Here is a 25,860-nt window from a genome sequence, read left to right as displayed (position 1 = left end):
CGCAAAGGCCAAAACTTTAAGTTCCCCTTCAGGAGTAGGAAAGCCCTTAATGTGCGAATGTTGTCTTACTCTTTGAAGCAACGTTTCCATTACCAGTACAAATAAAGTGGGGGAGAGAGGACAGCCCTGCCTTGTACCGTTCGCTATCTCAAAGGGAGGCGACAAATAATCATTAACCAGAAGAGAGGCCGATGGATGAGAGTAGAGCGAAAAAATCGCTTCTATGAAGGCAATTGGAAAGCCAAACTTTATGAGAGTAGAGTGCATAAAGAGCCAATTAACTCTATCAAAGGCCTTCTCGGCATCTACTCCGAGAAGGACCAATGATTTAGCTTCTGTATGTGCTTGATGTATCGCTGTAAGTAGTTTAGTCGTATTGGTCCTCCCCTCCCTCCCCGGGACAAAACCCGATTGTTCTTCACCTATCAGGTGAGGCAGTAGCTTCTTTATTTATAAGGACAAAAGCTTAGCCCAGATTTTCAGGTCTAAATTTAGAAGTGATATGGGTCTATAACGACAACATTCTTCTGGGTCCTTCCCTTCTTTTGCTATAAGGGTAATATGCGCCTCTTGAGACTGCTTAGGCAATGGGTCGCCTCTAAATAGTGAGGAGCAGAGATCTAAAAGATGAGGCATGAGTACATCTTGGAATTTTTTGTAATAAAGCAAAGGGAGCCCATCCGGACCTGGGCTTTTTCCTGGGGGGAAGGAGGCAAGGACCATAGATACTTCTTTGTGTGTGATAGGAGTGAGAAGAGAATTTATCATAGCTTGGTCTAGCTTTGGCAGGGAAATGTCTTGTAAGAAGTTTTCTGTCAAGATTTTCTTCTGATTTTCGCTGTGTGTCGTATTTGCTTTATCTATATTATATAGTGCTGAGTAATACTTGTGGAACACTCCTGCCATCTCTGGAAGAGACGAGGTTGCCTTACCCGTGTGGTCCCTAATTTTATGAATGTGTTGCTTAGCTTTCTCCTTCTTTAGAAAAGCAGACATAAGCTTCCCACCTTTGTTTCCATGGGCATATATCTTATGTCTAAAATGCAGGTAAGCCTTGGCAGATTTATTTTGTAAATGAGTGAGGAGCTCTTCTCTCAAAACTCTCAGTTTCTCTTGTGTTACACGTAAGCTGGAATTTTTATGTTCCTTCTCTAGAATGGTTATCTGTTCTAACAGCTCGTCGGTGACTTTTTGCCTTTCCTTTTTTAATTTAGATCCCCAAGAGATAAATATGCCCCTAACAAAAGCCTTGTGGGACTCCCAAATTATTGGGCTCTTTGGGCCTGAGTTTTTGTTTAGTTCGAAGAAGATGGAAAAGTGCTTTTGTATATCCGTAGATGCTTTAGTGTTTTCTAGAATCTGTTCGTTAAGGCGCCATCTCCATGTTGTGGGAACAACATCAACTAAGGTAAGGGATAAGTGGACCGGTGCATGGTCTGATATAGTTATAACCGAAATACCTGTGGTCGTTACCCGTGATAGCAGAGATGCATGGACCATTAGATAATCTAACCTTTGATGCGAATTATGGACTGAAGAGAAATATGAGTAGTCCCGAGCGGAGGGATTCTGCAGCCGCCAGATGTCTGAAAGAGAAAGTTCAGAAAATTTAGAACGTAATTTAGCTAATGCACGTTGAGAAACACCAGACTTATTAGTTGAGGAGTCCAGCGAGGGGTTCAAAGTTACATTCAAGTCTCCTCCCAAAATTATCGGGCCATCTGCAAATAGTTTAAGTTTGTCTAAGGTGTCTATAAGCCAAGGAACTTGCCCATGGTTGGGGGCATACAAATTTGCCAAAGTAAGCTTGGTATTATATATTTGAACCCTCAGAAATAGTATTCTACCTTCTAGGTCTGTGAACTGTTGCAGAATTTTGATAGGGATAGATTTGTGTACTGCTACAGATACGCCCTTAGAGGCTGAGGTAGCATGGCATGAATGATACCAATTTGTAAAGTATTTGGAGGGTAGCTTGGGGATTTTGTTTTTCTTAAAATGAGTCTCTTGCAAGAAGAGAATGGCTTTAAGTTTCCTGAGCATGTCCAGTATATGATGTCTTTTATTAGGGGTATTTAAGCCCCTTACATTGAAGGTTGCACATCTGATTTCGCTCATAGTCCTGAATACTCCTTATACCTAGTACAGGAAGAGTGCAGGAAAGGCAGTGGGGGGGGGGGGGTAATAATAATAATAATAGTAGCGTGAGAATAAGAAAATCACCAGCCTCAACACACAGATCGTGTGAAGGCCAATAAGGATGACAAAAGAGGATGAGATGGGTGAGAGGGGTAAAGTAAAAGATGAGCTTCAAATCTTTGAAGCCAATAAATGGGTTATTGTGTGAGTAAGTACTCCGGGGTAGGGGTAACAAAGTGTTCAAATTGTGAACAAGTCTTGACCTGTGGTGTACAGGCACGTAACATTATGCAAAACAAAAAGCAACTCGCCAATTAGTATAAACCTTGACTATAGCATCAGCATCAATCCAGGGAAATAGATAACATCTGGACTGGGTTTGGGAAGGAGGGGGGGGGGGGGGGGGGGGAGGAGAGGGGGGGGGGGTGATCACTTTGCTTCCGAAATAGAAATTATATATATCTATTACATTTTGCAAACATATTCATTTACCAGTCTAGTTACTTGCAATCTGTTAACTAGAATTATCTATCATGTCTGGACTTGGAGTAAATGAGTAAAACTATAAGGTAAGCCAGTAAAAAACAAACAAAATGTGGGAGGGGGGGGGACGACGACGACAGTAATTCCAATATAGTCACGATGTTTCGTCTGCTCCACCAATAGGGGGGAATCATAACCTTGATCTTCAGGTCATTCGCTTCATACCAGCGAGCTATTACCCTATATTTTGCTACTATTACTCAATAGTATTATGCAATTTTAGAGAGATGGGGCAAACGAAACCTCATTTCATTTAAGTACTCTATTTTAACCACATAATAAGAGATATCCTTATACTCAGGTGCTATCATTAATCAAGTTGATCCAAAGTTCTATTCTTGTGAACTCCTGTATAGTGAAGCCAGTAACGGTCTGCATATAATCTAGAGAAAAACATAAAAGGAGAAAGTAAGGACGAGGGGAGGGGGGGGGGTGGGACAGAGAAGGAGAGAGGGGTAACTCAAATCCATTAAACAAACAAAGGACGAGCTGGAAATTCGCCTTAGAAAAACTTCTTCTAAATGGTGTGAACAGTTCCCACTTGCGATGGATGGGACGAAACTTCGTCAGCGACGATAAAGCTACATGTGACTCGATCGAAACCGACTCAGGATAAAATCAACGTAGTGAGTTCCTGGGTTCAGCGAGGAGGTGAGCTGTTATGAGTTGATGATCTCTTGGTTCTCTGGGGTTTCGGACGAGATGAAGTATGCCAGTCCTCTATCTGTGGTAAAGGAGGTAATCGCACTAAATCCGCTGCCGGCGACCATGACGGAACCCCTACTGGTTCTATACCTAGAGTAGACCATGCGGTTTCCAGATCAGCTGGGGTTTTTATAATGATCCGCTTATCATTCTTTAGTATAGAGATCCCAAATGGAAATAGCCAAGCATATTGGAGGTTTTTTGCTCGCAACTTGTCTAGCAGCGGGCGCAGAATACGCCGTTTCTGGAGAGTAGAGGGAGCAATGTCCTGGTAAAGGGAAATCTCGACTCCTTCATAGGAGGTAGGGCTCTTTTCTCTAGCCGAACGTAGGATCGCCGCTGTATCCACAAACGATAGCAGACCACATATTATGTCGCGTGGTGGTTCGTTGGGTTTTGGTTTCGAGCGGAGGGCCCTATGTATCCGCTCTATTACAACCTCCATGGCACGATCCGGCCCCAAGAGCCCAGCAAATATTTCTTGTGCCACTTTAGGGAGGGCCTCATTAGCCCAGGATTCCGGTAGCCCTTTAATTCTAATATTTTTTCAACGGCTTCTGTTCTCTTGGTCTTCTATTAATGTGTACGCCGTATTCACATGAGCTTCCAACTGCTCTGTTCTGGCTGCCAGACCTGAGGCATGAGCAGTGAGCTCCGAGCATGTCGACTCTAGGGCCTCCGTTCGGAAACCGAGGGCATGTAAGTCCGTCTTGATGTCGGCTGAGTCGTCTCTTACCGGTCTCAGTGCCTGGGCTAAGGTTCTCTTAAGCACTGCCGCGGTGAGCGTTTCATCTGGAGACTGATCGTCTTCACTGCTGGAGTGATGTTCCTCCTCAGAGTCTCTCTGTCCAGTGGGCTCCAGCGCCATCTTAGCCTGCGAGGCGGGAGAGTGCGTATGTCTCTTTGCAAAGAGCTTCGTTACCGCTGCTTGGTTCATCTTTGATCTGGCGATTCCTTCACCTTCCCTCGGCTGGTATCTCCCTATTTTACCCATAATTTAGGCGATTTGATGGGGTATTTCAATGCTAGTGCAAGTACGTGGCAGGAGAGAGCTCTCTCAGGCTGCCATCCAGTCCGCGGTCAAGCTCCGCCCCCCCCCCCTTTTATGGGATTTTTTTTATTGAATAAATTAGTTGTTTTTTTTAAACACTTAATTTTCCCACAAGGGGACTATAACAGACATCTTTTTGATTGCTTTTAAAATTCAATGCACTATCTCTATAGTGCATTGCATTTTAATGGCAATGCTATTCTAACATTGACCAGCAGGCTGCGCCAGAGAGGCGGAGCCTGCTGGAAATTACTGAAGGCTGGTCTGGGGCCTACATCAGACCCCAGCCAGCCTTCACACACATCGGCAACCCACGATCGCATTTGCGGGGTGCCGATGGGAGTCAAAGTGAGTCCACTCCCTCTGTCAGCACTTTACATGCGGTGGCGGGGAGACAGAGGGATATGACAGAAACTTTTAAATACATAAAGGGAATCAACAAGGTAAAAGAGGAGAGAATATTTAAAAGAAGAAAAACTGCTACAAGAGGACATAGTTTAAAATTAGAGGGGCAAAGGTTTAAAAGTAATATCAGGAAGTATTACTTTACTGAGAGAGTAGTGGATACATGGAATAGCCTTCCTGCAGAAGTGGTAGCTGCAAATACAGTGAAGGAGTTTAAGCATGCATGGGATAGGCATAAGGCCATCCTTCATATAAGATAGGGCCAGGGGGTATTCATAGTATTCAGTATATTGGGCAGACTAGATGGGCCAAATAGTTCCTACAGATGTCACATGGTTAGCACTCCTGCCAGTCCGAGCTGTTAGAGCAGGGTGTGAGAGCCGGGTCCTCACTCCCTGCTGGAGAAGGCTGTGATGCTACTGCAAGTGTCGCTGCCTTCTCAAACTGTTGATCAGCCCAGGTCCCAGGTGTTGGACCCCTACCGATCAGATACTGATGACCTATACAAAGGCCCAAAAAACACTTGGAAAACCCCTTTAAAGGGCACCTGTCAGCAGATTTGTACCTATGAAATTGGCTGACTTGTTGCACGTGTGCTTGGCAACTGAAGGCATCTGTGTTTGATCCCATATGTGGCCGCATTGCTGAGAAAAATGATATTTTAATATATGCAAATAAGCCTCTAAGAGCAATAGGGGGGTTGCACCTGCTCTCTCTGTAACTATTGCACCCTCTGTACTTTGATTGACAGGGCCAGACATTATGATGTTTTCACTGCCTGGCCCTTTCAATTAAAGTGGTGAGAGAGAGCTGAACTTCTAGGTGTAATAGCACCGCCCCCATTGCTCCTAGAGGCTTATTTGCATATATTAAAGCATCATTTGTCTCAGCAATGCAGACACATACGAACATAGGACCAACACAGATTTCTTCAGCGGCCAAGCGCACATGTAACAGGTCAGCCAGTTTCATAGGTACAAATCTGCTGACAGATGCCCTTTAAGTGCATGCTAAGTACAGACCACTTCAGGCTTCTTGGAACAACAAAGTATTGATGGTATTTCTTCAACATATCCTTTGCGTTAGTGATGTGCACTTTTATAAATGTATTAAAGGGGTTGTTTGAGATAGTGTAAGACTTCCCCAAGGATAAGATTTAGGTCAAAATAATAAAGAGGGGGGGGTTACTATTTCTCCTTATGAAGACTGCCTAGTAGGCATAAGGAGTTTTATATGTCATGCAATGCTTCTCTCAAAAAAAGTAGTGCAAATTAGGTCTCTTTCGTAAGAAAAAATAAAGCTGTGCCTTGAGCTATTGGAAGGCAGCCTTCCTAAAAGTCAGTGTCTAACCTATTAGGTCTTAAAACATAATTTAGGATTATAGCCAAACCAGACACTTATCTGTAGACAACGGTTTCAGGGTGATTTCCCAGTGTAGAGAACTTCTTACACTTACTAGGCGTAAGGCCTCCTGCACACGACCGTGGGTGTTCCGTTGCCGTATTGCGGACCGCATATGCGGATCTGCAATACACGGGCACCGCTCTGTGTGCATTCCGCATCATGGATGCGGACCCATTGACTTGAATGGGTCCGCAAATCCAGAACGGAACACATCCGTATGTCATCCGTTTTTTGCGGATCCATGCCCACTTGTGTTTACGGTTTACAAACATTACAGTAATGAATTTTATGTTTCCGATCCGTAAAAAACGGATTGCATACAGAAACCATACAGAGATTTTTTTGGCGAAAAACGGAACAGAAACACAAACCTGAACAACGGATCCGTGAAAAACGGACCGCAAAACACAGTAAAAGACATACGGTCGTGTGCAAGAGGCCTTAAATTACACAGCAGTGTTATGTTACTGCAGCCTTGTAAATACAGCACAGAGGTGAGTACCTAAACATCAGTGCTGGATGTGGCATGGTATTAAAAGGGTGTGTACAGAATCTTTCATTTTAACACAAATCCTGGCTTTAGGGATTTATTATTTTTTTTTCCCCAAAAACATTTTATTTCATTTCTGTAGGTATGTACAATCACAGATTGTTTGGACATTAGTACATAAATATTATTACACACATTTCCAATGCATTAAGTATCCTCCAAAAATGATAACATCACCATTATCAACCCCACAATAACTATGAAAACTTCCCCCTTCCTCCCTCCCACCCTATACTATCTGGATGCATCTCTTCCCTCCTCCTATTCTTTCCTTGCCCATAAAAGGCTAGTCAGGAAAAGTACACAGAATATAAACCATACACTCTCCTCTCCCCCTGTTTATGACACTTTCAACCTTCCCAATGTCCCTCGAATATCTTTTCGTAAGTACAGTACCATTCAGTATGTGTAAAGTTACCCATGAGAGCCTGTGTTTCCTCTGTCGATAAATGTTTGGCAATAAACGTTGACCATTTATTCAAAAAACCTGTTGAACTGCTATTTTTATTTGATTCCGCGTCTAGTTGGTCCATTAACAGGAAAGGTCTCATTAGACTTAAAAATTCTGTTTTAGGCCAGACGTCCTGTTTTTAGACTCCTGGTCCTCCGTCCGGTGCAAGGCCAGGACAGACTGGCCAGAAGTCCTCCTTTTTAGTTAGACGGCGGGTCCGCTCACTTGGTCACTTTAAGGAGGCAGGGCCCGGCCCCAGCGGCAGCATGTATGGATCTGGGGGCTTATGTGACATTATATCAACGCGAGCGCTGCAGCTGCACCGGCCAATTGTGCAGGCGGGAACTGAGGAGCGCCGCGGATGGGAGAGCAACAGAGGGGGGCACATAGCTCCTTCAGGAGCCAATATCTGGGGATGGAGATCGGGTGCAGCAGAGACTGAGAAGTTTTTATGGGCAGACTTTTTGGAGAGAGGTTGGAAGTCTCTACAGTAGGAAGATCAGCTAAGCATGTAGTGTCTAGTGTCTACACTTACTGATAGGGGGTCATCCAGGGGAAAGCAGTGACCAGGAGCCCAATTGGAAGCATGGGCTTGAATATATAAAACAGACAAACTGAAGGATCTGAATAGAATGGGGAATATTGGAGAGATAGAAGAGCTGGATTGACCAGGTTCACACACAGCATTTGTCCGGTGGAGTTTTTACATGTGAAAGAACAGAAAATTCCATATTTACATGGGGCGGTGGTATACTATATGTTTTTTTTCCCTGCCTGTGATAGCGGCGTGGCTTCACGGGGCATGGCTTATAGATTTGGGGGTGTGGTGGTGGCTTTCTGGGATGAAGCCCATGGCCATCTTATATATAGGTAATCAGTATCTGATCGGTGGGGGTCTGGACACCAGGGCCACACTCTCCCTCCCTTCCCGATCAGCTATTTGAGGAGGCCGTGGTGCATCGGTGAGCACTGCAGCCTCCTCACAGCATACTAAGCACAGAGCATATCCAATGGACAGCGGATGTGCTTGGTATCGCAACTCAGCCCCATTCACTTGAAAAGGACCAATTTGTGCCTAGGCAAATGTGACCAGTGAATGTGACATCACTGGCCTAGGGTAATCTGCGAGAAGGCCGCGATCCTCAAATGGCTGGTCATTGCGGGTAGGGTCGACAGATACTGATGACCTATCCTGAGAATTGCTCATCAGTATAAAATAGTTGAAAAACCCCTTTAAAGTGTAACTGTCATGTTTTCATAAAAAAAATATTTTGTTTTAGCATATGTTACTGCTAAATATCTTATGCATTATGCATAAAGCAATCTTTAGTTTTTTCATATACCACTGTTTTCGAAGAGTTTTTTCCCTTAGATACGGCTGTTATGAACCTTACAATATGTGGATCTTCTCAAGATGGCTCCACTGCCAGTTCTCTGAGGCCAAAACTGCCTTCCCTCACTTCACATACACACTTGCTGTAGCCAGCACCTTCCTGACAGCCAATCAGATTGGATTACAGAAACTCGCCTCCTCACTCTGAGGCCTAATGCAGGCAAGCAGTGTACAGCGTCTGTCTTCTGTTTACAATAAAGGGAAGACAAAAAGGGCCTAGCAATAGTTTTTGTAAGAGACCAGTGGAAAGGGACAGGGATATTAATGAAAGCTATTATTATAAGGTAATTACAGATCTTTTGGCAATCATTGACAGACTAACTCAGGTATACATGCCTAACTGTAATAAACTACCAAATAAAAAATGGCAGTTTTACATTTAATACATTTTCAAATGTAATGATGTTTGCTATGGTTTAACCACTACAGGACCGCCGTCTTTGCGACGGCCCTGTTATTCCGAGTGGACGCGCTGGCGCGTCATCTCCCGAGAGGCGAGATTTCCTGTGAACGCGTGCACACAGGAACTGCAGGTAATCGAGTGGATCTGCAGCCTGCCAGGCTGGAGATCCGATTTTTTTTAACCCCTTAAAGGTATATTAGACGCTGTTTTGATAACAGCGTCTAATATACCTGCTACCTGGTCCTCTGGTGGTCTCTTTTGCTTGGATCGACCACCAGAGGACACAGGCAGCTCTGTAACATAGCACCAAACACCACTACACTACACCTTCCCCTGTCACTTATTAACCCCTGATCACCCCATATAGACTCCCTGATCACCCCCCTGTCATTGATCACCCCCCTGTCAGGCTCCATTCAGACGTCCGTATGTGTTTTGCGGACCCGCGGATCCACAAAACACATACGGATGTCTGAATGGAGCCTGACAGGGGGGTGATCACCACCCGTAAGGCTCCATTCAGACGTCCGTATGTGTTTTGTGGATCCGCAAAACACATACGGACGTCTGAATGGAGCCTTACAGGGGGGTGATCACCCCATATAGACTACTTGATCACCCCCCTGTAAGGCTCCATTCAGACGTCTGTATGTGATTTGCGGATGCACGGATCCGCAAAACACGGACACCGGCAATGTGCTTTCCGCCTTTTGCGGATCCGCACACTGCCAGAACTATATAGAAAATGCCTTTTCTTGTCCGCAATTGCGGACAAGAATAGGACATGTTCTATAGGCTCTACGCAGTGTTCGCCCGATCAGGCCTGATCTTGTGCGCACACTTGCGTTCAGTCCGCCCCACCGCAGTGACAGAAATATTTTTTTTATGATCACTGCAAAAACACCGTAAAATAGCTGCGGCGCTATAAAAAGATCACTTTTGAGGGGCATGGCGAGTTCATAGAAGATTTATTTATTTTTTGTCACAACTTAGCGGAAATTGTTTTTTTTTGTTTTTTCTTACAAAGTCTCATATTCCACTAACTTGTGACAAAAAATAAAATCTCACATGAACTCACCATACCCCTCACGGAATCCAAATGCATAAAATTTTTTAGACATTTATATTCCAGACTTCTTCTCACGCTTTAGGGCCCCTAAAATGCCAGGGCAGTATAAATACCCCACAAGTGACCCCATTTTGGGAAGAAGACACCCCAAGGTATTTTGTGATGGGCATAGTGAGTTCATGGAAGTTTTTATTTATTGTCACAAGTTAGTGGAATATGAGACTTTGTAAGAAAAAAAAAAAAGAAAAAAAAATCATCATTTTCCGCTAACTTGTGACAAAAAATAAAAAGTTCTATGAACTCACTATGCCCATCGGCGAATACCTTAGGGTGTCTACTTTTCGAAATGGGGTCATTTGTGGGGTTTTTCTACTGTCTGGACATTGTAGAACCTCAGAAAACATGACAGGTGCTCAGAGCTGCTTCAAAAAGCGTAAATTCACATTTTTGTACCATAGTTTGTAAACGCTATAACTTTTACCCAAACATTTTTTATCAAAGACATGTAGAACAATACATTTAGAGAAAAATTTATATAGAAATGTAGTTTTTAAAAAAAAAAATTACAACAAAGTGAAAAATTTCATTTTTTTGCAAAAATTTCGGTCAATTTCGATTAATAACAAAAAAAGTAAAAATGTCAGCAGCAATGAAATACCACCAAATGAAAGCTCTATTAGTGAGAAGAAAAGGAGGTAAAATTAATTTGGGTGGTAAGTTGTATGACCGCGCAATAAACCGTGAAAGTAGTGTAGTGCAGAATTGTAAAAAGTGGTCTGGTCATTAAGGGTGTGGGAGCTGAGGTGGTTAAGGAGTTTTCCCACAAAGAACACATGAGCCAGTACAGCACAATTGAAAGGAGGCTCTAGTACCTTTAACGACCGTCTCTAGCCTGGATACAAGAGGAGATACTTTTGGGCATGGAGACACAGGTTCCATATTGTATCCTGCAGCACATTTTCTCACAGATGATATAGCTGGGCCTGTAGATCTTGCATACTCGTAGATTGCCAAAGCTAGAATCCCAACTGGTCCCATAAATGCTTGGTTGTCAAAAAATCTGGCTACTGAGCAGGTCAAGTAAGTGGTGGAGGCATTCTTGGGAAACCCTTGCTGTGTGTGGGTGAACATTATCCTACAGTTGGAAGCCCTGCAGGAGGGGAGCTGAGCTGTGATACCAAGCACAGCCGCTATACAATGTAGGGTGCCATGCTTGCTAGGTTGATAGAAGACTGCAAAGCTATTTGTTAGCACTGGTTCCTTCTCAAACAGCTTATCGGCAGGGATCCCGGGTGTCGGACGCCACCAATCAGTAAAAAAAATCATGGAAAACCCCTTTAATACATCTGCACTTCTGCATGCATTTCATATAATTTAGAGTTTGCCCGCTTTTTTTTATATTGATGACCTATCCTCAAGATAGGTAATCAATATCAGATCACCTCCACCGATCAGCTGGTTGAAGAGACCACAGCACTGAAGTGCTGCCTTCTCTTCACTGTTTACTTGATCACTGTCACAACTGCAGTGGTGAGCAGGTGTAATTACAAGTGTGGAGTCCCATTTACTTCAATGGCATGGCTCATTCCTGTCCAAGTGAATACTACAGAGCTGTCACATTGAAGTGAATAGGATGACTGAGATGTAATTACACCCGCTCATCGCGACAGTTGTGACGGCAAGCAGGTAAACAGTGGAGAAGGCAGTGTTGTAGGCGCGCTGTTTTTAATTCAAACAGACGATTGTGGGGGAGTCGGCCCCCGCCGAGGATAGATAATCAATATTAAAAAATGACTAGCACAAGACTTGCCTAGATAGAAATATGACAGGATTCATACGTAATGTCAGTATTTATAACCATAATATATATTGAGAAAAGCTCTACCAGCAAACTACTGGAGCCCAGCCTATCAGTTACCAACTGATGGAAAAACAAATTAATAATAATTTAGGCTGTCACACAGTATTTTTGCGTACATAAAATTTATTACTCACTTAAAATATACTTGGTTTAGTGTCGACATATCAGCATAAATACATGTATAGATATAAACAGTGCGGAGCTCACGCACACACCTATACAGCTGGAGTACTCCAAAAATGGCTAAGACCTTTAGCTAGTAATATTGGCGTTTTTCTGCAAAGTTCGGATATATATATAAAAAGTTTTGTACTGATGTACTATTTTACCGGTTGTTGGAACCAAAGTGGTTCAAGGAGTGTCCTTTCTGCGGTTGTTGGTGTGGGAGACTCTGTATTCAAATGTCGCCCGCTGGTGTTGATACCACCGCCTCCACCTGATGCTACTCCACCAACTCTAGTTGCGAAATGGGCTCCGAACTCGCTCTACACAGCGTCTCACATCCGGGGGTCACGTGAGACGCTGTGTAGAGCGAGTCCGGAGCCCATTCCGCAACGAGAGTTGGTGGAGTAGCATCAGGTGGAGGCGGTGGTATCAACACCAGCGGGCGACATTTGAATACAGAGTCTCCCACACCAACAACCGCAGAAAGGACACTCCTTGAACCACTTTGGTTCCAACAACCGGTAAAATAGTACATCAGTACAAAACTTTTTATATATATATCCGAACTTTGCAGAAAAACGCCAATATTACTAGCTAAAGGTCTTATCCATTTTTGGAGTACTCCAGCTGTATAGGTGTGTGCGTGAGCTCCGCACTGTTTATATCTATACATGTATTTATGCTGATATGTCGACACTAAACCAAGTATATTTTAAGTGAGTAATAAATTTTATGTACGCAAAAATACTGTGAGACAGCCTAAATTATTATTAAGTATTTATAACAATATTGTAATATATAAGTGTAAAAGAGGATGGTTAGCTGCCAGACTAAAGCCTCAGTCACACATCAGTGTTTTAGTCAGTGATTTCAATCAGTGATTGTGAGCCAAAACCAGGATTGAAACCTATAGAGACAAAGTATAAGGAAAAAATCTGCACCAAAACACTGACTATGTGAATGAGGCTTAGGCCTCATGCACACGACAGTTGTTTGGGTCCGCATCCGAGCCGCCGTTTTCAATGGGGCCGCAAAAGATGCGGACAGCACTCCGTGTGCTGTCCGCATCTGTGGCTCCGTTCCGCGGCCCCGCTAAAAAAATATAACATGTCCTTTTCTTGCCCGCGCGTTGCGAACAAGAATAGGCATTTATATTATATATAAAGGACACATTTAGGACATACATTGTACTCTCTGTGCTTTGTAAATTATTATTTTTTATATCAAAAGGGTTTACGTTTGATAAGCTCATGGTTGCAGAATTTGTTAAAGTTGATTTCTTCTGCAGTGCCACCACAGGGGAAATAGAACATTACACATCTCCTATTGAAATCAATGGGCTGTCCACTTAAAACATGGATATACCAGGTCCTCCAGTGCAAGAGACACTCTTTGTAGCAGCACTGGCTGATGAGTGTGTTGAATCTGGGATCCTAGTCTATTAAAGTTGTCTGGAGATCAAGAAGAGAACTTGTTATGCTGGTAGTCTGTGCCAGCCTCCACTCAGTTCTCCCCCCTGCCACACTACTCCCCCACTACCCTGTTCCAGCGACCCTGACCTGCCAGCCTACAGCAGGTCAGTGCCTCTCACTTCCCGTTGGGCACGTGCTCTCCCTCCAGCTTTTAAAAGGCCATTAATTGAACCCTAATCTTCCCCTGCCTGTGGGCAGCCACCCAGGTGTACTTAAGGCGCGCCTTTCCCTGTGGGAGGGTGCCTCAACAATAGGCTCCAGTTCACTAGTTCCTGCTAAGGCTACTTTCACACTAGCGTTCAGAGCGGGTCCGTCTGATGTCTGCTCAGACGGATCCGCTCCTATAATGCAGACGTTTGTATCCGTTCAGAACGGATCCGTCTGCATTATAACTTAGAAAAAATTCTAAGTGTGAAAGTAGCCTGAACGGATCCGTTCAGACTTTACATTGAAAGTCAATGGGGGCGGATCCGTTTGAAGATTGAGCCATATTGTGTCATCTTCAAACGGATCCGTCCTCATTGACTTACATTGTAAGTCTGGACGGATCCGCTCGCCTCCGCACGGCCAGGCGGACACCCGAACGCTGCAAGCAGCGTTCAGGTGTCCGCTCACTGAGCGGAGCGCAGGCTGAACGCCGCCAGACTGATGCATTCTGAGCGGATCCGCGTCTACTCAGAATGCATTAGAGCTGGATGGATGCGTTCGGGGCCGCTTGTGAGAGCCTTCAAACGAAGCTCACGAGCGGACACCCGAACGCAGGTGTGAAAGTAGCCTAAGATGTGCGGTTTTACGTTTCTTTGCCCGTGTACCAACTCAGGAGTTTCCTGGATTTTGACTCCTCACAGCCTGATCTCCCTTGGCTGCTCACCCTGACTTTGGACTGTTTACTGGATTGCATGTACTCTGCCTGCTTTGACCTTGGCCTGTTCATGACTACGTTTTTTGCCTGATCCCTCGGTGCTTTGCATCTGTGTCTCTTGATTCCCGTGGGTCAGCAGTCACTTAAAGAGACTACTCCAAGAGGTAACGGCCTAGTGATTCCCCTGCAGTGAAATTGAGCATACAACAGTTAAAAGGGTGAATACCAGGGGGGCCACTTGGGTAACGCTCTTGGCAGTAGCCTCAAGCCAAATCTGTTTAGGTGTCACAGTGGGTCCACACCTGGCGTGTAACAGCACTTAATAATAAACCTGTATTTTTAATTTTGGACTTTATCGACAAACCAAAACGTGGTACCAGAAATTCTGTAATTTGCACCTGATGCGCCAACACAGCCACATGATTGAGGACCGTCTCCCCTTCTGTTCATGTCAGCAGGTCACTAAGCACATAATCCCAAATGGCTGTCACTTTTGATTTTTCCATACCTAAGCCCTTGGTCCCAGTCTGTCAGCAAGAAGGCATCCTTGTGAATGTGCAGGTTGAACTGGGGGGGATATAAGAATACAGAAGGAAGCACTAAGTAGAGAATCATGCGCGGGGGACATACCAGGATTCCGTTAAAATATAGGACAAAATAGTGCAGCATACTGCGCTATCTTGTATGATAAAATGCCACGAAAATGTGACTCAATGGGCTCCATTTGTTACAGTCATTTGATGGCTTTGGTGTGCCTGTTATTTTCATTGTTCTGCTTCTATAACAGAGCAGGACGATGAAAACTGAAGCGCTGGTGTGAAGCTAGCCTTAGTTAAAATGATGTCTTATGATGACAGAACCTTCTTTAAAATTATTTTTGGGGATTTTCTTTTTTTTGGACTTTAACCCATCAATATCCCTAACTGTGTATTTGAAAAAGTTTTTTTTCTAAACTGGACAATTCTTTTAATCTGCAGATACAGATAAGATGCTTCTTGATGAGCACTAGAATAAAACGTCTAAAGGGAACGGTGTTCAAAGGTCTCCCAGCTGGAGACCAACCTGCCCAATCCTATTTGTTTGGGCCAAATGTCGTATGTCTATGGACAGCTTTGGACTAAATCACATTTAAAAATTTACCATTTCTAGAAAAACTGTTTCAGGTCCGTTTGCAGAATGAATAAAAAAAAAAAAGGCAAAATATGCGAAAAGACAGAATAATAATCAATTTGTTTACTCGTATACTTGTTAAAACTTTTAATGTAGTATGTACATTATTTTATACTGTTAACATAATTAAGCAACAAGTAGTATATATTAGGGCCCTTCGTACAGCCTATTATATGCAAGGAAAGTCTTTAAAACAGCAAATATGGCATATGTTTTATTCTATGTACAATACATTTCTTATAAATATAATACATCATCCTCTATTCAAAAGCGGACTTTTCATCATACTGAGGCCTTTTCTAATCGTTAAAGTTCCACAATAAAGTGAATAAGGTTTGACATGAATGTTCTGGTTGTGTAAAATAGTGCACTCTTTACTGAGATGAATCAGGTTGTTACAATTATGAAGCTATTTAGTCATTATCTTTTCACACGAGTGCCTTCAAATCATAAAACACCCCCAAACAAATCTAGCTACATCTGGGAAATAAACAGCCATGAAGACCAAAAAGTGCAAAATGACGGCAACACCTCACATGAATGGGCTCATAGACAATAGTAATTCGTCGGAAACACATTTGAACCAAATGTTAACATTTTGATTGACTATGAGAAAATATTTTTTTTTTCAGGTAAAATTGAATGGGTTTTTATACACAGGGCAGGTAGGTGAATCAGTCACTTCTTGCATAAGTAAGGAGTCAACAGTCTAAATGCTTCCTATGGAATCTCTCAGAGCATCATATAAGGAGGCAGACATCCGGGAAGGTGGGAGCCTTCATGGAAAGACACTTCATCCACTGCTCATCGGACAGGAATTAATCAGTCGCATTATTAATGACTATCAGTGCTGGCATGGAGCTCTGTTGATTGGTTTCGAATACCGTGACTTGGTCGGCCAGCTTGGCAAACACTCTTGGAGTTCCAAGATTATAGATTCCGGTGTGGACAAAACAAGCATTCAGCTTCAGGCGAAATATTTCATGTCTCTTCAACTGAAGTTTGTACTGAGTTTGCCCCAGCCAGGTAAAAGAACCATGGATTTCTAAAGCTTCAGGGCTAAAAAGGCAAAAAAAAAAAAAAAAGCGGTTATGATGTGATCTTCCAGAGGCACTGCAGCTTCTAAGGCTACTTTCACATCTGCGTTTTGGCTGGATCTGTCGTAGACCAGCAAAAAAACTCTTTGGTTGTATCATCTCTAAAATAGCCATGAAGGATCTGGCACTAAAACCAATGTAAGTCAATGGGGGACGGATCAGTTTTCTTTTGTGTCTGAGAAAATGGATTCCGGCATCGCTGACTTACACTGTGTTTCACGTCGGATCCGCCTTGCTCCGCATCCCATGACGCACTCGAAAACACTGCTTGCAGCGTTTTTCTGTCCGCGATGGGAACGCAACCAAATGGAACAGAATGCATTCTGGAGCAATCTGTTCCGTTCCATTTTGTCCCCATTGACAATGAATGGAGAAAAAACCGAAGCGTTTTCCTCCGGTATTGAAATTCTATAACGATCTCAATAGCAGAAAAGAAAAACGCTGATGTGAAAGTAGGCCAAGTCTCATGCTATGGAACCAGAGCTATAACCATCTGGTTTAGAAAGGCCGAGAGTGAAAACGAGGACCATAGTTAGGGCTACTATTCCCAGACAAAAGTATGACATGGATTACGGGGTTGTGCAGTGTCAGAATATTAGATTCATATTTAGATTGGCGGGGTCCGATTCCCGGCAACCCGGCCAGTCAGCTGTTTGAAGTGAATGAGACGAGCCAGTGCTACAAGCTAGACGGCATACAGGTAAACATTCTAAATCACGCAGCACTCATATGAGCGCCGCGACCCCTTCAGACAGATGAATGGAGGGGGTGTTGGGAGGCTGACCCCCTCCTCCACTGCTTATTTGATAGGTTATCAATATCTTGACACTGCACAACTCCTTTAAGCTACTTTCACACTGGCGATTTGGTTTCCCTTTGCGAGATCCGTTCAGAGATCTCACAAGCGGCCCAAAACGGATCAGTTTTGCCCTTAATGCATTCTGAATGGATAAGGATCCGCTCAGAAGGCATCAGTTTGCCTCCGTTCCTTCTTCGTTCCACTCTGGAAGCGGCCACCAAAGCGCTGCTTGCAACGTTTTGGTGTCCGTCTGACGAAACTGAGCCAAACGGATCCGTCCTGACACACAATGTAAATCAATGGGACGGATCCGTTTTCACTGACGCAATCTGGCACAATAGAAAACGGATCCATCCTCCATTGACTTTCAATGGTGTTCAAGACGGATCCATTTTGGCTATGTTACAGATAATACAAACAGATCTGTTCTGAACGGATGCAGGAGGTTGTATTATCTGAACGGATGCAGGAGGTTGTATTATCTGAACGGATGCGTTTGTGCAGACCCATGACAGATCCGCACCAAACGCGAGTGTGAAAGTAGCCTTATGCTACAGAATAAAACAAGTTATGAGTCAAGGAAGTTTTTGTTTTGTTACCTGTATTAATGTACAGATATGTCACAAAGTATCAGCACATTAAGTCCATATTTGTGAAGATTCTTGCAGGGCTTCTCATAAAAATGTCGGAAAGCTATGGCTATTGAACCTGGGGCACGCTGCTCAGCACTGAGGGAGACACTGCTCGTATGCTGCACAGAGTGATCCGAGTGGCGGCAGATGCCTCATTACCTGCTGCTGTATGGAAGAGCCAGATTCCATAGACCTCAAGGGAAGCAAGCCTGTCCATGCAGTAGATCACAAGGATGAGCCTGCGGGTAGATAGTTCTCTGTTCACCCCCCACCTTAACATAATGTATATTACTAAGGGTTAGCACGGGGACCCTATGTGAAATCCGTACATCGGCACTCCTGAGAACTAAACTGAGGTTTCTCTATACTGAACAGTGTAAAATCAATATATCTACACATACGTACCCTGTTGTTTTATGTCTTAGATCGATAATTACTTCAACTTCTGCCTGAGAACTATTGGAAAGCACAAGTGTAACTGGAACTATACAAAGGCTGCAAAAAGAAAACAAAATGCAGATTATTTATACAGTGAATGTGGCTGTGTGTCAGACACTACATCATATTAAAGGGGCTGTCCAAGATTTTTATACTGATGGTTTATCCTAAGAATAGGTTATCAGTATGTGATAGGTGGTGGTGGGGGGGGTCAATCTCCCGACACCCGCACTGATCAGCTATTTGAAGAGGCTGGCAGGAAGCTGCGACCTCGTCCTAGGCCAGTGAAGTCACGTTCATTGGTCACATGGTCATTCATGTGAATGGGTCTGGACTGTAATATCAAACACAGTTGCTATACAATCTACAGCGCTGTGCTTGGTAAGCAGTGAGTGCTGTGGCCTCACCAAACAGGTGATCAGTGGGGGTGTCGGGAGTCTGACCCCCACCGATCAGATATTGGCGACATATCCTGAGTAGGCCATCAATATCCAAATCTCAGACCACTCATTTAATAATGATACAACAGGCCATGACTAGAAATGTTGACTAGTTGGAGGGGAAAAATAGTTTGTTTTTCAATATAATGGAATTTTTGGCTGGAGAGGTAGCTGATCTTTGCTACTGCTCTCTGAAACCTTTTGTGTTCATTGTTATAATTAGTTCAGGAGAAAAGTAAGCGCTACGTTGATTTTTAAGGCCAGACGAAGCACTGAGGTGCGAAACGGCCGTCGCCTAACCCAGCTGGTGCACGCTTGTATGTTGTCTGCTCTCTACCGAAAGGAATAAAGGAATAACTTCTGCAAGTACTGGTGAGTGCCGCCCTTTGCCTCTTTTATGCACACGTTTATTGTAACAGTAACTGTCTGGTTACATGTTGGGCTGAGCACCATAGATAGCAGCTGTGTCCCGCATGCATCCCCGCCAAGTGACGCTCTCGTCTATATAAAAAGGGATTTGTTGTGATTAGTGCAGCGCCACTCCTTCTACTCTATAACCGCCATTGATTTTTAACGCTGAGTTCACACTTCAGAGATCTGGTCTGTTATATCCATCAGTTATTGTGAGCCAAAACCACAAAACAGGAGCAGATCTTTCCATTATAGTTTATCTCTGTGTAGGCTTCACTATGGGTTTTGGCTCACAATAACTGATGGAAATAAGGGCTCTTTCACACCTGCGTTATTGTCTTCCGGCATAGAGTTCCGTCGTCGGGGCTCTATGCCGGAAGAATCCTGATCAGGATTATCCTAATGCATTCTGAATGGAGAGAAATACGTTCAGGATGCATCAGGATGTCTTCAGTTCCGGAACGGAACGTTTTTTGGCCGGAGAAAATACCGCAGCATGCTGCGCTTTTTGCTCCGGCCAAAAATCCGGAACACTTGCCGCAAGGCCGGATCCGGAATTAATGCCCATTGGAAGGCATTGATCCGGATCCGGCCTTAAGCTAAACGTCGTTTCGGCGCATTGCCGGAGCCGACATTTAGCTTTTTCTGAATGGTTACCATGGCTGCCGGGACGCTAAGGTCCTGGCAGCCATGCTAAAGTGCAGTGGGGAGCGGGGAGCAGTATACTTACCGTCCGTGCGGCTCCCCGGGCGCTCCAGAGTGACGTCAGGGCGCCCCAAGCGCATGGATCACGTGATCGCATGGATCACGTCATCCATGCGCATGGGGCGCTCTGACGTCATTCTGGAGCGCCCCGGGAGCCGCACGGACTGTAAGTATACCGCTCCCCCGCTCCTACTATGGCAACCAGGACTTTAATAGCGTCCTGGGTGCCATAGTAACACTGAAAGCATTTGGAAGACGGTTCCGTCTTCAAATGCTTTCAGTACACTTGCGTTTTTCCGGATCCGGCGGGCACCTCCGGCAACGGAAGTGCATGCCGGATCCCAACAACGCAAGTGTGAAAGAGGCCTAACTGATTAAATAACTGAAGTGTGAACTCAGCCTAAGGCCTCATGCACACAACCGTTGTTTTATTCTGTGTCCGTTGTTCCGTTTTTCGTGATTTTCTGCGGACCCATTGACTTTCAAAGGGTCAGTTGAAAACTTGGCTAATGCACCGTTTGTCATCCGCGTCCGTGATCCGTGGTTCCAGTCCGTCAAAAAAATATAACCTGTCCTATTTTTTTCACGGAAAACGGTTCGCGGACCCATTCAAGTCATTGGGACCGTGAAAAAACGCGGCGGCACACAAGATTGTCACCCGCGTCCGTTTTTTTCCTATCATTTGCATGGCAAACTTGACTTAGATTTTTTATTACTTTCCTTCATGTCTGGAGATCCTCCAAAAATAAAGGAAGACACACGGAAACAAAAACGGAAATGGATCACGGAACAACGGAACCCCATTTTGCGGAACGGAACACAACAACGGTCATGTGCATGAGGCCTAATTTTGACATGCACTTTGACCACGAGTTGCAGGTGTCACCATGTTTTGGCGAGGCCTCAGTAGAAAAAGCTTGAGGAGCCCTGCTCCTGGACAAGCAGGCTCATCTCCGGGATGACCTGCCCCCTTGACTCACTATGGCACCAGGGAGGCATGGAATTTCTACTTCATTTTTTTAGGGGCATTATAGTTCATTGGGCATCTTACAAATGCTCCAAACTACAGAGAACCAGTTCTTCTATACAACTAAGGCTACTTTCACACTAGCGGCAGGACGGATCCAACAGGCTGTTCACCCTGTCGGATCCGTCCTACCGCTATTTCGCCGTGCCGCCACTCCGTCCCAATTGACTATAATGGGGACGGGGGCTGAGCTCCGGCGCATCACGGCAGTGCACGGCGAAAGGCCGCCGGACTAAAAGTACTGCATGTCCGACTTTTTAGTCCGGCGACCTCTCACCGCCAGCTGCCGTGCTGTGCCGGAGCTCCGCCCCCGCCCCTATTATAGTCAATGGGGACGGAGCGGCGGTCTGGCGGCACGGCGAAATAGCGGCAGGACGGATCAGACAGGGTGAACAGCCTGTCGGATCCGTGCTGCCACTAGTGTGAAAGTAGCCTTAGGCTACTTTCACACTGGCGTTTTGGCTTTCAGTTTGCGAAATCCGTTATGGGCTCTCACAAGCGGTCCAAAACGGATCAGTTTGCATAATGCATTCTGAATGGAAAAGGATCCGCTCAGAATGCATTCGATTGCATCAGTTCAGTCTCCATTCATTCCGCTTTGGAGACAGACACCAAAACGCTGCTTGTCCATCTGATGAAACTGAGCCAAACGCATCCGTCCTGGCACACAATGTAAGTTAATGGGAACGGATCCGTTTTCACTGACACAATCTGGCACAATAGAAAACGCATCCGTCCTCCATTGACTTTCAATGGTGTTCAAGACGGATCCGTCTTGGCTATGTTAAAGATAATACAAACGGATCCGTTCTGAACAGATGCAGACGGTTGTATTATCTGAATGGATCCGCACAAAATGCGAGTGTGAAAGTAGCCTTAACTATTAACCAGCATTTACCCAAAACTCTGTAAATAGAAAACTCGCCCAGTCAAATTACCTTTTCTGATGGAAAGGGTGATTAAAGGACTCTGGGTAGTGGAGGCTTGTTTTTATCAGATTGGACAGTTGTTCTGGAGACGGTCTCACAGCTACAGTCGTTTGCTCTGGTCTACTAAATTTTAGTAGAACCATTTCCGGCTGCTCCTTAATTAGAAAAAAAAAAAGGTTTGTAAATGGAAAAATAACATTTTGATCCTTGTTAAATGTTGTTAACTAATTACTAAATGTTATGAAGGGAAACAGAGGATTATTTTATGTCCCCAGAGTGCCACTAACTTTTTGGAAACGAGAGGTATTAAAATGATGTAGTTGCTTAAAGGGTTTCTGTCACTAGAATTTTCACTATTAAACTGGCTGCCATTAGCGACGTGCGAATGTCAACTGCACCTAACTCTGCTATTCTTGTGATTATTCATGCCCCCGTTACTGCAGAATTCCTACTTTTATAGTATGCAAATTAGCCTCTAGGAGCAAGGGGGGGGGGGGGGGGGGCACCTAGAGGCTCCGTTCTCCCACCTCATTACACACCCTCCAAATCTTGATTGACAGGGCCAGGCAGCGTTCACATCCTCCTGCCGGCCCTGTGCGCTAGGCAAATCTCGCGCAGTTTAGCATTCGGCTCAGGAGCTTCCTCGCCACGCCTGCACAGAATACTGAACGGCGGGAGATTTCCCCAGCGCACAGGGCCGGCAGGAGGATGTGAACGCTGCCTGCCCCTGTCAATCAAGACTTGGAAGGTGTTTAATGAGCTGGGAGAACAGAGCCTCTAGAGGCCCCCCCCCCCTGCTCCTAGAGGCTAATTTTCATACTATAAAAGTAAGAATTCTGCAGTAATGGGGGCATGAATAATCACAAGAATAGCAGAGTTAGGTGCAGCTGACATTCGCACATCGCTAATATCAGCCAGTTTAATAGTGAAAATTCTAGTGACAGAAACCCTTTAAGAGGACCTGTCAGTCACTGATAACCCCTCCCCCTCCTGTACCGATAGCTGTTCACAGGGCTGCAGATATAAATGTATAAATTACAGGTTTTACAGAATCTTTTCCCACAAAAATATATATCCATCTGCTCGGCTTCTCCTGCTCTATAACATCCTGCTTACAGATTGCACTGCATTTTTTGGTGACAGGACCTTTTAAGACCATAGCAGATATTTGCCCACATACCTTAAGACCATAGCAGATATTTTCCCACATACCTTAAGACCATAGCAGATATTGGCCCACATCTACTAATATGGGTGCATCTAGATTTAGGTGTTAATTGTGCCAAAATGTGGCGCATCTAGGTCTGGAGAAAGTTTCCGTGCCTAGTTTGAAAAGGGATGCAGTACTGCAGTAACCAGTAGAGCTGGGGCTCCTGCAGAACAACCAATCGGTGGGGGTGCAGGGTGTTTGATCCTAGCCTATAGGATATTAATGGCCTCTCCTGAGAATAGGCCATCACTATAAAAGGACTAGAAAACCCCTTTAAAAGATACTACAATCGGAAACCACAGTAATAACAGCTGAAGGGGGACTTACCCACGGCAGCAGTTAACTGGCTCTTTATGCGGTGGAGGAGGCCGGTGATGTGGTCCTTTTATTTTGTCCCTACTGCAGAATATCTGTGGTAGGCGTTGGTTCCGGACAGGATCGCTCTCATCAGGGAAGGTTGCTTTGTGGTTAGGCTCCCTAGGGTATACTAGCCCCTTCACCTCCACCATCTAAGGGTGTAATAGGGTTTAAAGTATCCTCCTTTTTTGCCACCCAGGTGACCCGATCCTGCATCAAGTTGAAGTCTGGGAACCCTTTTGTTCATTGTTATTACTGTGGTTCCCGTGTATGGCATCGAGTGCTGTTGTATTTTGGTCCTGTTTTGACCATTGTCTGTGACATATATGGACTTACGGTCCCTGGTTCTTTTTGTAAATAATTTTTGGTATATTGGGGCAGTATATTCTTAACCTTTTATACTCTTCAGCTTTTTTTTTTTTTTTTGCTTTTTCCACCGCATTGCATGGAAATTGCACACAGTTTTGATTTTGTACCCTTTTAAGCTGGCCACATGCATAAGATAAATGATAGACCAAAAATATTATATGTAACCCTTCCCCACTACAAGATATTGAGGCAAAGGAGAAACTGGACATGCTGGATTTCTATATGCCCAGTGCTTTGTTTCTATTGGAGGTAAGCTGCTGTCAGAGGATAAAATAAACATGCAAGCTCAGCCAAGTGAAAATACTTGGCCATCAGCTATTGCTCGCAGATAGACAGATTCACATATACAAATAGTTAAAAAAATAAAAGCCTGCACCAAGCTGAGTCATCGGCTGTGTATGTTACTACATCACACAAAGCCTTCTTGTAATTCACCTGCTTTTGAGGAAAAGACCGTGCCTCTGCTCCGATTGTCTGCAGCGTCACGTGATGCTGGCCTTCTAAAATAAGCTGTTTGTTATCTTCTATGACATATGCCTGCAATAAAAGCAGTCCAGACATGTAAAACTGGACACAAAAAATATCTTTGGGCAAAACTTAACCTTTATTACCATTATGTATTAAAGATATAATATATTAAATATGTATTTAATATACTATTGTCATCGAAAACAACCCCAACATCTAATCCCAAAAGGCATGCCTCCGCATCAGGATGCTGCATTTATTTCATACTTTGTCCTCTGAAGAACCACTTATCCAACTGGGAAAACACGTCTGGACCATTATAGAGCTATGAAATTTATAATCGAGTAGGTGAGAGAGAGAAGGGTTAGCCACCGAGAAGTGGGGTCGCCCCCATCGAGGCAGGTGCTCCGCTTTTAGGCAGGGGTAGCCCGAGGAACACTGTAGAGACAGTCCGTATTTTGGTCCCTACATCTATGGTGGATTCCTCTCTCAACCCAGTACAACAGAATTAGGAATTAAAGGGCCGTTTACGCGGGCCAAGAACCCTACAGATAATCGCTAACAAGCATTCATAGGAATGCTTGTTAGCGATTATCTGGCGGTGTAAATGTACCGCCGATTACTTGATGAACGAGTGAAACGCTCGATTATCAGGTAATTTGATCGTTTGTGCACACACAAAAATCATCGTCGGCCGGCAGCAAATCGTGCTGTACAAACACAATCTGCTGCCAGCAAACGAGTCAGTATGGGGAGGGGCGATGGCATTAGCGATTGCTCTTCCCCATACTCTGGAGGAGATCTACTCCACCAGCGACCAGCAGATTGTTGGGAGGGAACGCTTCCTCAGGATAGGTCATCAATATCAGACCTGTAGGGGTCGACACCCGGCACCCCGCTGATCAGCTGTATGAAGGGAAGGCACGCGCAGTGTGCACATGCCGTCTCCCGTCTCGCTTCCTGCTCACTGCTGCTTTGCCATAGACATAGCAGAGAAGGGAGACAGCACAGGCACACTGCATGCGCCTTTCTTTCATACAGCTGATCGGCGGGGGTGCTGGGTGTCAGACCCCCGCCGATCTGATACCGAAGACCTATCCTGAGAATAGGTCATCAATATTAAAAGCCCAGAGAATCCCTTCAAGGTTTTTTAAAATGGGTTTTCGAGGAAATCGCATCAAAACGAGTTGTTCCATTTTGTATTTTCATGGTCAAGATGGGGTGACTGGAATTATGGCAACATCTGAGTGGCCAGCACTACGCTGTTTCAGTAACTCCCCTAGCAATGAATAGGTGCTTTGCAAACAGTGTAGGATAGCAAGCTACGTTGTTTCT

The 25,860-nt window shown here is 44.5% G+C and overlaps 1 protein-coding gene across 1 annotated transcript in view; it reads right to left on the bottom strand.

Annotated features, from left to right (window-relative positions):
* Positions 1 to 16,458: 16,458 nt before the first annotated feature.
* TRAPPC8 (trafficking protein particle complex subunit 8) overlaps positions 16,459 to 25,860 on the bottom strand; it is a 139,394-nt gene continuing 129,992 nt past the window's right edge. The window contains exons 26-29 of the mRNA XM_040431868.1: positions 24,493 to 24,594; positions 22,131 to 22,276; positions 18,577 to 18,666; positions 16,459 to 16,702 (exon numbers count right to left, since the gene is read on the bottom strand). Coding sequence (XP_040287802.1) covers positions 16,462 to 16,702; positions 18,577 to 18,666; positions 22,131 to 22,276; positions 24,493 to 24,594 — 579 coding nt within the window. The 3' untranslated portion in view covers positions 16,459 to 16,461. The remainder of the gene's footprint in view (positions 16,703 to 18,576; positions 18,667 to 22,130; positions 22,277 to 24,492; positions 24,595 to 25,860) is intronic.

Source organism: Bufo bufo, chromosome 5 (assembly GCF_905171765.1).
Source record: "Bufo bufo chromosome 5, aBufBuf1.1, whole genome shotgun sequence".
Taxonomy (NCBI): Eukaryota; Metazoa; Chordata; class Amphibia; order Anura; family Bufonidae; genus Bufo; species Bufo bufo.
The sequence above is the reverse complement of the archived record's forward strand: the minus strand, read 5'-3'. Positions and strand labels throughout refer to the sequence as shown.